The sequence below is a fragment of the Pangasianodon hypophthalmus genome, chromosome 8 (assembly GCF_027358585.1).
Source record: "Pangasianodon hypophthalmus isolate fPanHyp1 chromosome 8, fPanHyp1.pri, whole genome shotgun sequence".
NCBI lineage: Eukaryota > Metazoa > Chordata > Actinopteri > Siluriformes > Pangasiidae > Pangasianodon > Pangasianodon hypophthalmus.
In genome coordinates, this window is record NC_069717.1 from 8,880,659 (window position 1) to 8,895,376 (window position 14,718).

The 14,718-nt window shown below is 36.2% G+C and overlaps 1 protein-coding gene across 1 annotated transcript; it reads left to right on the plus strand.

Annotated features, from left to right (window-relative positions):
• The first annotated feature begins 6,467 nt into the window (after positions 1 to 6,467).
• On the plus strand, positions 6,468 to 10,101 carry pym1 (PYM homolog 1, exon junction complex associated factor). The gene is made up of 3 exons (XM_026938816.3): positions 6,468 to 6,575; positions 7,866 to 7,959; positions 8,828 to 10,101. Exons 1-3 carry the CDS (start codon positions 6,545 to 6,547, stop codon positions 9,315 to 9,317), a joined length of 615 nt encoding a protein of 204 aa, XP_026794617.1. The 5' UTR covers positions 6,468 to 6,544; the 3' UTR covers positions 9,318 to 10,101.
• The last annotated feature ends 4,617 nt before the right edge of the window (positions 10,102 to 14,718 follow it).

A 14,718-nucleotide genomic window follows, 5' to 3' on the forward strand; every position in this document is an offset into this window, starting at 1 on the left:
TAATTGACTTTTTTTAAACCAGATTATTACTGTTTTTTTTTTTAAATTATGACATGTTTGTGTATTTATCTACCTTTTTATTTATGCAATCAATTATTGATATTTATTTATTTATTCATTCATTTATTTATTTATTTATTTAAGTAGGTATTTAAAACTGCTATTTATTTGATGTAAAGATGGTGGACACATCATGAGGGGTTAAAATAAAGAACTGTAAAGTCTAAAGACTCTCTCTCTCTCTTTCTTTCTTTCTCTTTCTCTCTGTGTATCTCTCTCTTTCTTTTCTCTCTTTCAGTGTCTCTCTTTTCTCTCTCTCTCTCTCTGTTTCTCTCTCTCTCTCTCTCTCTCTCTCTCTCTCCGTGACTGAAGTTTGGATGAAAAGGTTTAAATAAGGTTTTAATTGACTTTTTTTAAACCAAATTATTACTGTTTTTTAATTATGACATGTTTGTGTATTTATGTACCTTTTTATTTACACAATCAACTATTGATATTTATTTATTTATTTATTTATTTATTTAAGTAGGTATTTAAAACTGCTATTTATCTGATGTAAAGATGGTGGACATCATGAGTGGTTAAAATAAAGGACTGTAAAGTCTAAAGTCTCTCTCTCTCTCTCTCTCTCTCTCTCCTCTCTTATTTGATTTGGTGTTATAGCTTTGTATGAAGCTAGTAAGTTACAGTGTGTATATCTTTTGAGATGATGTATACATGCATATATGTGTTTTTGCCCTGGATTTTATTTGTGTCAAATTAATTTTTTTTAATAGGACAATGTTTTAGTAATTGTAATAAAGGTCTTTTCAAAAATTCAAATTCTCTCTCTCTCTCTTTCTCTCTCTCTCTCTCTAGCAACACAGTCAGCTTTCAATCTACACTTCCCAAAATGTGCCATTATTCTCCTTTGCTTGAGCTGGGTATTTTGTTTGTTTGTTTGCTCCAGTGTACGGGTGTAATGGTTTGATATTCTCGTGGTATGATATGCTAGTCTAAAATATCACGGTTTCAAGATATCACGGTATTAATCTAGCACTTAAAAACACACAAGGTGGTGAAACTAAAAGATCAAATCCCTTAACTGGTTTTCTTTCTTAGAAAAGTATTTCCAAGAACGCTTATTCCATAAAAGCTTGCATTGGGCCTCAATTGCCATGCTGGATACAAATAGATTTATGTGTAAATCATTTGTATGAGTGTTTACACAAGAAATTTTGCATTCATGAAAATTCGGCATGTCCAAAGATTTATCACTCACTTAGTATTGTATATTATTAAATATTTTTATTGGCATAGAAGTGAGTCAAAATAACATCCACTTCTATCTTTCAGTTCATTTCAAGTCAAAATAAATTCCACTTATGTCTTCCAGCTTTTACCCTGATTGTTCATTTCATGCTCCCAGCTGTTTGTGTATTTGCACTTTTATGGAGTTTTGTGGGCGTCGCCACATGCAAATGAGCTGTGTCAGGAACATGCTTTGCACACAATGGTGATCAACATATGCATGCAAGTACAAAGAAATTCTGCCTTTCCGAAACTTTTGTAAATCCAGTGGAACATTTTTGTTCAGTTTGGTTTATGCAAACTATCATGGTTTCAAGATATCATGGTATTAATCTAGCATTTAAAAACACACAAGGTGGTGAAAATTAAAGCCAAAAATATGCAACAAAGTACAACACAAGGTGGTGAAAATTAAAGCCAAAAAATATGCAACAAAGTACAACACAAGGTGGTGAAAATTAAAGCCAAAAATATGCAACAAAATATGCAACACCTAATTGTTTTTCTTCAAACAACTTTTTAAGTTATAGAGTTTAGGAAATGAATAGCTCCATAAGAAACGTATTACTGTTACTGTGCTCTATACTAAAACTAACAATAGCAGATGATACTATTGTTCATTGGTTTTAAATAAATAGATAGCATGCTTGCCTAGCACCTCTGGGGTTGGGGGTTCGATTCCCGCCTCCACCCCATGTGCGTGGAGTTTGCATGTCCTCCCCGTGCTTCGGAGGCTTGCTCTGGTATTCTGGTTTCCTCCCCCAGTCCAAAGACATGCGTTGTATGCTAAGTGGCATTTCCAGAATTGTCTGTAGTGTGTGAATGTGTGTGTGATTGTGCCCTATGATGGATTGGCACCCCGTCCAGGGTGTCTCCCACCTCATGCCCCGAGTTCCCTGGGATAGGCCCCACGCTCCCTGCAACCCTGTGTAGCAGTACAGAGAATAGATGGATGGATTCCACTTTCAAAAACATAAAGCATATTCCTCAATTTAAAAAAAATTGCCACTATAAAAATCTAAGTGATGGCAAGTTCCTCTATCATAACATGACTTAAACAAATAAATAAATAATGGGGAAAATATTGTGGAGTCCACTTTGATAAACACTGGCTTATGTTCCTGGAAACACTTTAAAAATGGTTTTTTTGTGCAATTTTTTGTAGCTTCTTCGTAGATTAAAAGGTTTCACTTTCACAAAAGCTTCCAGATAGAACTTCTTTAAAAGCTAGAACCATAAACTTCCATAACCCCTGGAGACTGCAGAATATTTCTTTCTCTTTTGAGAACTGCGGGTTTTAGCATGTAATTCACAGTGTTGGTTCTTTGGTATAATTAACCTTTAACCAGGTCATAGATTTAAAATTTATAGAAATCATAAAGTGGGGAAGAGGATTTAAAGGAATGAGAACTGATCAGAAATGTTCCATACTGATCGATTTTCAGACATAGTCATCCCTGTTTAGAATCCATCTGAGCAGAAACGTAAGGACAAATCAAAAATCAGAGGCATTGTTGCTTTTCTTGTGCTTTATTTACAGGAACCCTGATTTTGGACCAGTTGCCTTTTGGACATTTTCTGCAAGAGCGTTGTTTTCCTTTCATCCTGGAGTCCATGACTAAGGAAACAAACCTGTTCCAGAAGCGGAGCAGCTTTAAGCCTCCCTGAGGGAACGTGCAGCCAGATGAATTTGAAATGTGTTTCCTTGCTTGAGTACAACATTTCAAGTTCATTTTAATCAAACTGTTTTGTTTATTTTTCTTTTGAATTGTTGATTTAATTTCCTTATAGAGAGCAGAGACTAATTTTCTTCTATTTAATCACATTTAACGTGTATAATTATCCCCTGCTGACTTCACTCCACTGGCTGCGTGTTGCAACAAGGATCAAATTTGAAACCTTGTGTTTCTGGCATTGGGTGGAAAAGGCTCTGCACCATATCAGCTACAAACTCATAATGGAGATTACTTTACAGGACAGCTGGACACACTTGTATGCCAGCTAAGATCTTTCACGTTAGGGCTGTTGGCATGACCGCTGCTCATAAGGTGATATCTCAATGCTTCAGTGTCTGATCAACCAAGTGGTCATTGCATTCCTACTAGAAGGGCCAAATACATAGATAATATCTAGGATAATGTTAGTTGTGGGTGGCACAGTGGTGCAGCGGGTAGCATTGCATGAATGAATGAATAATATTGTCAGTAGAATAGAGTTCATTTGGAGAAACATGGGTCTATACTGTGAAATACGAAAGCATCCTAAAAAAAAATCGACCACCCTTATGGATTCACTTATTTGTTCCTCTGGGGAAAACCCTTAAGCTCGATGTAAACCCTACATTACAAGGTGTCTCTTTTAAAAATATTCCAAACAAAACCCCTTTAGAAAGCTAGAAACATCACTTTCCACAACCCCTGAGGAGCTTCTTTGTCTAAGAATGTGAGCTACTTCTTTTACATTCATTCATTTATTCATTTTCAGTAAACGCTTTATCATGAGCAGGGTTGTGGTGGATCCAGAGTCTATCCCTGGAACACTGAGTGCGAGGTGGGAACACACCCTGGATGGGAAGGCAGTTCAATGTTTGCACGCACACATTTACACACTCTTTCTCACCTATAGCTAATCTTACCAGCATGTTTTTTGGGAGGTGAGAGGAAACCAAAGAACCCAGAGGAAACTCAGACCTGCGACCCTGCAGCTCTGAGGCGGAAACACTGCCACCCTGTTTAACATTCACTTTCTCTTTACAGAACTACAAACTTTAACATGTCTAAAATGTTGGGTCGATGGTGTAATTAACACTTAACCATATTCCAGAGTTATGTATAGATTTTGCAAAGACAAATTGTCCTTGTCTTGTATTTACACAGTGTGTTTACATTTAAACTGTCCTGTTTTGTTACACAGTAGACCACTCTGGCTCGTGTACAACATCTTTGTACAGCATTAATTTCTAACTGTGCAGGTTATGAACGCTTGCAGTGCTTTTCTTGGCTGCACCTTCAGCTGTTTGCACTCCACTCTGGATACGAGTGGCTGCCAAATGACTAAATGTAAATAACTGCAACTATTCATCTCTATTCTGTCGTCTTCAGCTCTCTGATGGCTTGGGTATACAAGCTGCAAGAGAAACAACCACTTCCAAAGAAAAAACATAAAGACATACAGAATTGTAAGTAACTCCATATCTGTGGACTTTATAGGACTGATAATAGGTACGGGTATCACATTCATTTTAGGGTATACTGAGATCCAATAATTACAGAAACAAGGAACAACAAACAGTGCAAACCCTCAACTTGTTTGCTTTACATCATATGCTTGAACTGGTGTGTGAGTACAAACAGCGGTCAATAAACCATGGAAGCCCAATTTCCGCTGGGTAGAAAAGAAAAAAAAATGCATGACAGATTTTTTGTTCTTTATTTTCAGCAGCGGCATTATGTATGTCAAATCTTTTGACTTATTATCGCTAAATTCTTACTTATGACCTCAAAGTGTTGACATATAACAACAAATAGCTCATAGCTATTTACCTAGCTTCGCAGGTATGTAACTAACATGCTAGCTTGATAGCTAACATAGATAGCTGCTCAGATGATGTATCATTTGGTATAATCATACCACAGGTGATTACTTTAAGATGCTTTTTACCCCTAAAAATTCATTAAAATGCAGCAATGAAATGTTTCTATATTAAATGTAGAAACGTGTCTATATTATTTAATAATCTTGGTGAAATTCAATATTTTAGCAAATCAAAATGCATTAAAAATGGACATAGACAGAGTGCTCATAGTAGTCAGTAATCCATAACATGGCAGACGTGACTAATTTTGTCGATCTGCTCTTACCTATTAAGAGAGACTGAGGAGAGGCTGAGAATTAAACAGGAGGCCAGACCAACACAAGAAACAGAATACGCACAGGTATATAGATACTTCAGTAACAGATACCTGTGCTTCCCCTATTGAAAAACCACCAACCGCCACTGATTCATACTCATAGTAAACAACCTGCTATTCCTGTTAATCGAACACTTTTTCTATATACCATCCAACAAACACATCCTCTTCAGTTAGCTCCATCACTACCTTTTCTTATGTGATTGGAAGGTAGAACCAAGTGATCAATCTTGATCCCAAATGTCAGGGGCTACTGCCTACAAATGTATTCATTTTGGGTTGTGCACACTTATGAAACTAGGTTATTGTACGTTTTTTTTTTTTTTTTCCTACTTTCCCTAAACTTTTCTGTTTTTCACCAAATTTGAATGACCTAATGAAGGTGGAAAATTTTCTGACATGATTTATCTTGGTTTAATATTTTTTTTTTCATCATAAAAACCTGGCTCTTTAACAGGGGTGTGTAGACTTTTTAAAAAAGTTTCTTTAACAAGGCAGTTAGGAGATTCTCGTCTATTCTAATTCAATATAATCAATTATTATTTTGATGGATCAAGTCAAAAATTCAACATCATTTAACATAATCTTGCAATAATCACAACAAGAAAATATGTTTTAGATTACATTAGATTAGATTAAACTTTATTAGGAGAATTAGTCAGAATTGTGAAATAATAAGTCATTTTTTTACATAATAGGTTTTAAAAAAGTAAAACATTTGAGATAATAAATCTAAATGTAGAGATAATATGTTAAAATCGTGAGGAAATAAGTCAGACATTTGAATCTGAATCTTGAGGGGAAAAAGTCTAACTTCTGAGATAAGCCTCAATCTTTGGATAATAAGTCAAAATCTGGAGATAATATGGCAAATTTATGAGATAATATATCAAACGTTTGCTGCTTGCAAAAATAAGGAAATTATGTTGTGCTTTTTTTTTTAACCTGTCAGAAATGGAATTTTATAACAAACTGTATAATATAGGAAATATATTTTTTTAATTGATGAAGAGACATTTTAAAAACAAATGGCATATTAGTACCATCGCAGCAACCAGCATACAAACCAGGCATAACTCTAACTATACAAATTTAAAGAATACTAAGAATATTGCTGTCATTATTTTGCCATTTTTTCTCATTATCGTGAGTGATTCAAAGTAAATACGTAATTCTTCTTTTTTTAAATAGTAAACCAGGGCAGAGACTCCACTGGTATATAAAAAGTTTTCCCAGATTTAAATACAAATCTAAAACTAATTTAATGCATATCTGCCGGTCTTTTTAATAATGGTCACGAATACGTCTTCCGCCACGTGACCGGAAGTACCACATCTGTTAAGATGGCGACTCCCTATGTAACAGATGAGTCTGGTGAGCTCTTTGATTTTGTTGTGATTGTTAAAAGCAGTAGAGTATGCCAGTTTGAGAATGGATTTGCCTTGTTTGCGCTGGACATGTATGAGCAGTGGATGTGAGCAGTATTCGCTGTGAAATAAAGGAAGCTGAATCGGTTAGCGGTGTAGCATGCGCGCTTAGCCAGCTGCCAGTCCCGCAGTCTGAATGAACCTCCTGCCCTTAGTCCTCAAACAGCGCCGGGCTGCAGCGCTCACCTCAGTATACAGCGCCTTGTGTTTATCACACACACTAGCATTTAACAGGCAGTGGTCATTTAGCTGGATTCATAAGCGGTCGTGGTATTTTCTTCATTAGGCTAAGCTAATAAGCTAATAAGCTAAGCTCACTGTCTACAGCGAATCGGTTGTAACTGGCAGTGCAGCTATTTGAAGTATGGAAATGTGTGTGTGTGTGTGTGTGTGTGTATGTACATATGGGTATGTGTGTGTGTGTGTGTGTGTGTGTGTATATATATGTATGTATATATATATATATATATATATATATATATATATATATATATATATATATATATATATATATATGTATGTATATATATATATATATATATATATATATATACACACACATACACACTTGAGATTTTGATGTATCAGTTTAACCATTTGTTTGTTTATTTGTGTGAATACATATGTGTATGTATATATATTGATATATATTTATATATTGATATGAGCTCTGCTCATTTCTGCTGGACAAGTTTGTATCTTGTTTTGCTTCGTTTATTGTGGAAGAAAGAAAAACCTCTCAGCGCAGTCAAGTTCAAAGTATTAATAACTCACCAGAAAGCACTCTGCAGCCTCTTTTGGTTAGATATATCTGATCAAAATGTAAGCGAAATCATAATTCCATGCTGTTTTTTAGATTTTTAAATCAGCAAGTCCTGATTTTTCCAGACTCAGGAATACGAATGGACGTGCAAACAGTGACAGTATACAGTACAGTGCAGCACAGAAACTGTTGTATAATGTCAGTGCTAGGAAAACACACAGCCGCCTCACGTTGCCTTGTGAGCTAGTTAATGTTAATTTAGAATTTCTCTACTTCTGACATGAGTATAATATAACACAATTTGGCATGTTTGGCCTGTTCCCAGGTGGATAAGACAGAATATTTGCATTGCAAAGTGCAAAGAATGACCATCAAATTAAACTCACTGTGTGAAAACAAATTATTCTTCCATGACTCTGTATTCATTAACAGAACCTCAACATTGACATTGCACTCGTCTGCATGTTTTTACAGGAAAGTATATTGCTGCTACACAGCGTCCGGATGGGACATGGAGGAAACCTCGGCGAGTGAAGGATGGATATGTACCTCAGGAGGAGGTACCTGTGTAAGTGTCATGCATTTCTAAACACAAAGCTAGTTGCATGTGGAACCCTGCTTAACAATCATGACATCTTGTAAATCAGTAATTTAATTTTGTCTGTTGAGTTCTCAAATCTGATTGGTCAGAAGGTGGTGATTAATTTCCAATAACAGCAGTTTATATTATTATATTATATTATATTATATTATATTATATTATAGTAATGTGCTCCTTCTACTATGTTATTGTTTCCATAATAACAGCTCATTCATTTGGAATTGTATGATCACATAATCTAAGACTAATAATTAACTGGATAAAAACATGGTTTTATTTAGCAAAGAAAAACCATTATAATTGTTGATATGGTGAAGTTTTCTGCATGGAGATGTTAAAGATTGATGGAAGAAGTGACAGTGCTTTGTAACAATCAGTAAGTTTTCCACCACAGGAGAGTCTTCAGGTTTCTCTGTAACATGACAAGTTGCATTTTTTTGGTTAACTGACCACAAGAGACAGAAAGAGGGAAAAAAAGAGGCTGGTAAGCGAGTGACTGTTTATAGCTGCTTAATGTAAGTGATAACAGGCACAAATTTTTCTGACTGATGTTCCATGACATTAAACACAACTATAAACAGATAAAAAGCATGGCGTGTAGCTAATTAATAAATTTGAAAAAAGTATAATCGTTGACAGATTGCTGGGTTCTAACAGGAATCAATCATTTCAGGGTGTGCTGTTATTGGAAAATAATCAACCAAGTTATTTGCTGCGTAGTCAGTATTATATTTTCTGGAAATGTCAGATAAAATTTTTTTACTATTACAAAAGTCTGTTGCTATCAGGTGAATGTTACTTATTTTTCTTTCTTTTTCCTTCTGTCCATGACCAGCTATGAGAATAAATATGTGAAGTTTTTTAAGAGCAAACCGGATCTCCCTCCTGGAATGAATCCAGAAGATGCAGCTGCAGCCAGGCAGCAGCAGCAGGCAGCAGTGAAAGCGGACAGAGAGGGCGAGATATCCGGCTTGTCCAAAGCAGCCAAACGCAACATGAAACGCAAAGAGAAACGCAAGCAGCAGCAGGCCCAGAATCAACATGAAGCGAACAAGGAGGTGGAGACAGTAACAAAAGAGCTGGAGAAGGTTTCGGTCGCAGCTGAAGAGCAGAACAGCACGACCGCCTCCACAGACCCGTCCGCCGCTAACACGGACAAAGCCAAGAAGATCAAGAACCTGCGGAAGAAGCTGCGCCAAGTGGAGGAGCTGCAGCAGAAAGTGGACTCGGGAGAGCTGCAGAACCCTTCCAAGGATCAGTTGGAAAAATTGGGACGGGCTCAAGCCTTACGCGAGGAGCTGAGGCAGCTGGAGGCGGATTTGTAAAGCAAGATGGTGTATTACAAGCAGAGGGGGCCATGGTGTAGTGTTTTCTTTCTGTATATATATTTTTTCAGAATTTAGGATAGACCTTCATTTATTCCCGTTGGTGTAATTCCAGTTTTGTGAAGCCCCATCCCACAGTTCCTTTCTCTTCTGCCAATCTGTGATACAGGGATATTTAAAACAAGCGCTTATTTTTAAACGTAATAGTGCAGTTAGTGCTCCTCACCTCCACCCATAAAAACAGTACTATTAATGATTTTTTTGTGTAAAGTTTAGTTACGAATGACACTTATGCACTCCTGCGGGATGGACTTTGCCAAAATGGACTTTGGAACAGCTTAGAGGAGTGAGGAAGCCTTCGTTTTTCTCATTGGGAATTGCGCCTCTGTTTCCTCATGATAGACATGTCATGGTGGGATTCCTCCGTGATGCTGCGCATTGTTGACACTACCTTTTTCCTGACTGAACGAAAGAACGAACTGAACACCAAGCCACTCTGAGGACACAGCGCAAGGACTTGAATGGCTGCAGTTTTTTCTTGTTTTAACATTTGTGACTTCAATACCGATCTTAACAATGTAAAGCATGTTGTACCTCCAGAGGTTACTTCTAAAACTTGTATGGATTAGCCATTATTGGGCTGAATAAGAAAGACAGTATTTAAGTTGTCAGCCATGTCATTTCTATCTTTCAGAAGTCCTTTTTATTATGTGTGTGTTTTTTTATTGTAGTAGTTGTCAAATATTAAGCAGTGGTGTTGTATTACATTAAAAAATGAAAGACATCCAGCTTGTTTTAGATGAATGTGTTTGAATCCTCCACCACACAGTACTCATCTGAACCCAACAGCAAACGTGTGTCATGGGATATGTTTAGACGAGGACGATCGGTGGTAGGGGTCATGTCAGTCCACTGCAGGGCGCCATGTACACACATTCACACCTACAGAGAATGTAGTGTCACAAATTCATGTACTGGCATGTTTTTTAGGAGATGGGTTGGGGGAGGACCCAGAGGAAACCAATACAGACACAGGAAGAGCCAGTGAAAATCCACCCAGACATCCTGGTCAGGGTTGTGGTGGTTCCAGAGCCTATCCTGGGAACACACCCTGAATGGGATGCAAGCCCATCTCAGGCAGCACATGCACACATTCACACCCTCATTCACACCTAAGGGCAGTTTAACATAACCAATCCACCCACTGGCATGTTTTTGAAGGAAACCCATGCGGACCTGGGAGAACATGAAAAACTCCACACAGACAGCAACCCGGGCTCAGGACCGAACTGGAGACTGTGGGGATGTGATGTGGAAACGCTACCCACTGCACCACCATACCATGCAAGGACAACATTAAATTACATATTTCAGTGCCAGTACAAGCACACAATTATTTGGTTAGGAAAACCACAGAATGAGTATAGGGGCCTAGGAAGACCCATCACATGCCAAGGTCTTGTCTTTTTCACCTATACTTAATTACCAGTTTATTAACTACTAGATAATATATATTAAATTTCTGACTCTCTTATGGGTTTGTCCGGAAATGAGGAGACGGGAGGCAGGCTTGGGACAACTCAAAATGGCGGTCTTTAATTTTCCTTTTATTTTCCTTTGCTTTTCAGCGATTATCTCAGTAGGCACACCTATGCACACACACACACACACACACACACACAGGTACTGTCTTGCTCAGCTCTCTCTCCCGTGGCTCTTGTCTCTCCCCCTTTTATCCTTGCCGCCCCTCACTGAACCACAAAACTCTCATTAGCAATATCCCCCATAGGTGTAGGTCCTTATCACTCACACTTCCCGGCTCCACCCTCCATTCACAAACCAGCACTTGACCATGCCCCCGCCTCCACAAACTATTAATTTAAAATTGCATATACACAGAGTTAGCATTTTATTAGGTTGACTTATCTACTACCTAATAAACTGACAATGCACATTTTTAAAATGACTTGTCAACATAATTGCATTGAACTACAGGAGTTTATCAAAGCAATATAGAAATAGATTGTTGCCTGGTTTGGTGATTATACATCATCATATTATCATCATTCCTCTGGTTTATCCTCAGGATTGTCTCTGTTAAAGTGTGTTACTGTATGTAGTGTTCTAACAAGAGCCAAAAGAATCCCAATAAAAACAGACATCGATGCAACAAAGGTTGTTATCCAAAGGCTACAATTACACAGTACAAAAAAATGATTAGATGGAACTAACGAATTTGTGTTCACGGCATTGTTCAACTGGTAACTGTTACTAGGTAACTGGTAAATACAGATGCTAAGCATAGAATAGCTAATTACTCAGGCTAGTGATTTAGTTAGCTAGCATGTAACCATGTTTAAATAAAGACGTTAAGTCTTCATGTGAACAATTTAATGGCACAGTGATGGTGGAAAAGAAATATAACCATCAAGTCTATCGTTTCTCTCGGATAGGTTGGTATGTTAAAAAGAAAGTACCGTCTGATTAAACGTACACTGTAGTTAGACTTAGCATTAGCCACAAAGCAAATGTCCATGAGTTTTGCCTTTAGAAACATTGCCATTATGTTACAACTCCGAGCTACAGTATCAGAAAAACATGATTCTGAGGTGGTGAATGCTACAAAAGTGGTATTCAGTCTTTTCATGTGGATTCTAGCTGTCACGACTTCCATAAATTATTAATATAAAAGCCTTTTTTGGAAACTTTGTTTTTCCAACGGTTCTTCAAGTTGAAATTCTTCTACCTAGAACCATTACCCATCCAAAGAACACCTTGAGGAACCTTTCTTTTCTACGAGCATGCTGATCACACTGTGAAAGACTAGTGAGCTTAAACATATTTGTCTTTAAATATAGCTGATATTTGGCATTTTTATTTTGAATGTTGCTTCTGCTCTGGGAAACTCATCTGGATGAAATTTAAAGCAGGGAGAGTTGAGAAGATGCTGTAAATACTTAGTTATCATGGCCCCGGGATGCCCCTTCATCTGCTTCAAAGCGCTCATAAGTTTTTAATAGGTAACACACTGGAAAAAATGACACATTGTTTACAGGAGAAATTTACCACACATTTTAAGCACTTCAAAAAAAAAAAGTTTTTTTCTTTCTAGTACAGAGGAATGGGTTCAGAGATAGGTTATCAGGTAAATCTACGACAATCAGTGAAGGTGGTGTAGATGTAACCAGAAACAGAAACAGGATTTCTGAACCCATTGTGACTTTATTGCTTCCCGTAGTGATGCTGTCTAATGCAAGATGTAGTCAGTGCCGTCTTAATCGTCCAACCATTTGAGGATTTTCTCTCATCATATCAGTTTTATACTACAGCTGGACTTTATTCAGACACATAGACTAGTGATTATCATAAAAGCAGCTGTCTGTGAGGTCATATTAACACTTCCTTGATCTATAAATAACTCTTGGATGGATTCATCACATCTGTTAAATTGGGTAGATGTTTTTCATACTATTTGAACCCCAATACTCTTTTATACCTTTTGATCACTAAAAAATTATTTAATAATTGCAAACATTTTTGTTGATACTATTAGCACATACTGTATGTTTCCTCGGCTAACACTTAATTGTATTGGGTGTGGTGTCTGTATGCAATATAGAGTATTTCTATGGCTATTTCTATGACAAATGTCTATTAATCTATGTCTATTTCTACACCATCTGTGCATTTTTCATGGCATAATAGAAACTCTGTCTATGGCTGGATAAGGTTTAGATTTTTTTGTTTTCTTTTGTTTTTTTACATTTCAGTCTTTCAGAACTACTCTAATGGAAAATAAACTACAGAACAAAAGGCTAGACACTACGTTACAGAAACAGGAGGAAATAAATGGGTGTACAGATGAGAACAGATGAACATCTGTAAAAAATCACACTGTGGCTTTAATTAAAGTTTAACAAAGCATTTATATAGAGCCATGAAACAGTAAAATTAAAAATGATAGAACCAACAATTGCTCGCTATATAACTTTTCCATTTGTCACTGTAACCGTTTCATTGTGTGGTTTTATTTTCTAATTACGTAAGCTGTGTGGGAACTTATGAAACCATTCTCCATCTGTCCCCAAACTGAACCACAAGGGATGGGCCATTAACTGTCACAGATCATGTAGTCACCAGAACAGAATGTTCTAGTGGCTCAATACTGTCTGCCATTAAAATAATGATTTAGGAAAGACAGTCCTGAGACTGGAAACTTTATAAACAAACAATACTTATTAATAAAAAAAAAAAAGGTCGTTGCTGCATATTATACCACAACAATGTTGAATGATCGATTCTGATTAGTCAAAAGCTGTTGATTAATTTTCTATAACAACAGCTCAGACAGAAGTTCTGGCTGCAAGGATTATATTAACGTGCTCATTTTCTTACGCTATAGTTTCTATAGTAACAACTTACACAGGGACTTCTATGGTGGATGCTCCACATAAACAGATAATAATAATAATAATAATAATAATAATAGTAACAATACTAATGATAATAATAATAATAATAATAATAATAATAATAATAATAATAATAATAAGTGATATTTGGACATGCCAAATTTACGAGATTTTCATGAACTTTCATACAAATTTCTTGTGTAAACACTCGTACAAATGATTTACACATAAATCCATTTGTATCCAGCATGATAACAAATGTGTAAACAGAAGGAGTCTCCAGTGTCAGCACTTTGTAATAGTAAAGCTGTTAATTTCTGACCCAGTAAACACAAAAAGAGAAGTGATAACTGAAACTAACTTATTTCATGGACATTCTGCAATATTCATAAATAAAACAAAGTATGATGTGCTGTCTTATATTTAATTAAAAATCACTGAAAAATTGCTGTGGTATAAGAGGAATAAACCACACTGGGGCATGCTTCTATAGAAAAATAATCAATGGCATGGTGGTGTGATTGGGCCATGGGGCCACCACATTATACTTTTTTTTTTTTTAACAGGGAATCAGAATTACACATAATTTCTGCAAGTTTATGAAAAAATAAATGTATCTATTCTTTCCAATTTAACAAGAAAAATGCAACTGCAGATTTTTTGGTGTAGCAGGTTAATCATACAAAATCTGATGAAATTATCCAAATTACTGTATGTGAAAGTAATTAAAATCACACAAGGTCTAAAAGTTGTCTAAAATCCTGCAAAATAAAAAAATGTATATTAATAAGATAATTAGCTTGATCTTTTATTGTTTACATGTATACAGTACAGTTTATGACATGATTTTATTTTTTGATTTAATAAAATATACAAATGTCTTCAATAAAATACTTTAGACTCTAAACCACAGGTTTTCACAATAACTAGCATGCTATTGAAGACATTGTTTAATACACTAATTCCAAAAGTCCATTCATCTAGAAAAT

Excerpts from the sequence above, each read along its gene's own strand:
- pym1 (XM_026938816.3), top strand. The coding sequence starts at position 6,545 with ATGGCGACTCCCTATGTAACAGATGAGTCTG. Across the intron at positions 6,576-7,865 it reads CTATGTAACAGATGAGTCTG|GAAAGTATATTGCTGCTACA; the intron begins GTGAGCTCTTTG and ends ATGTTTTTACAG. Across the intron at positions 7,960-8,827 it reads CCTCAGGAGGAGGTACCTGT|CTATGAGAATAAATATGTGA; the intron begins GTAAGTGTCATG and ends GTCCATGACCAG.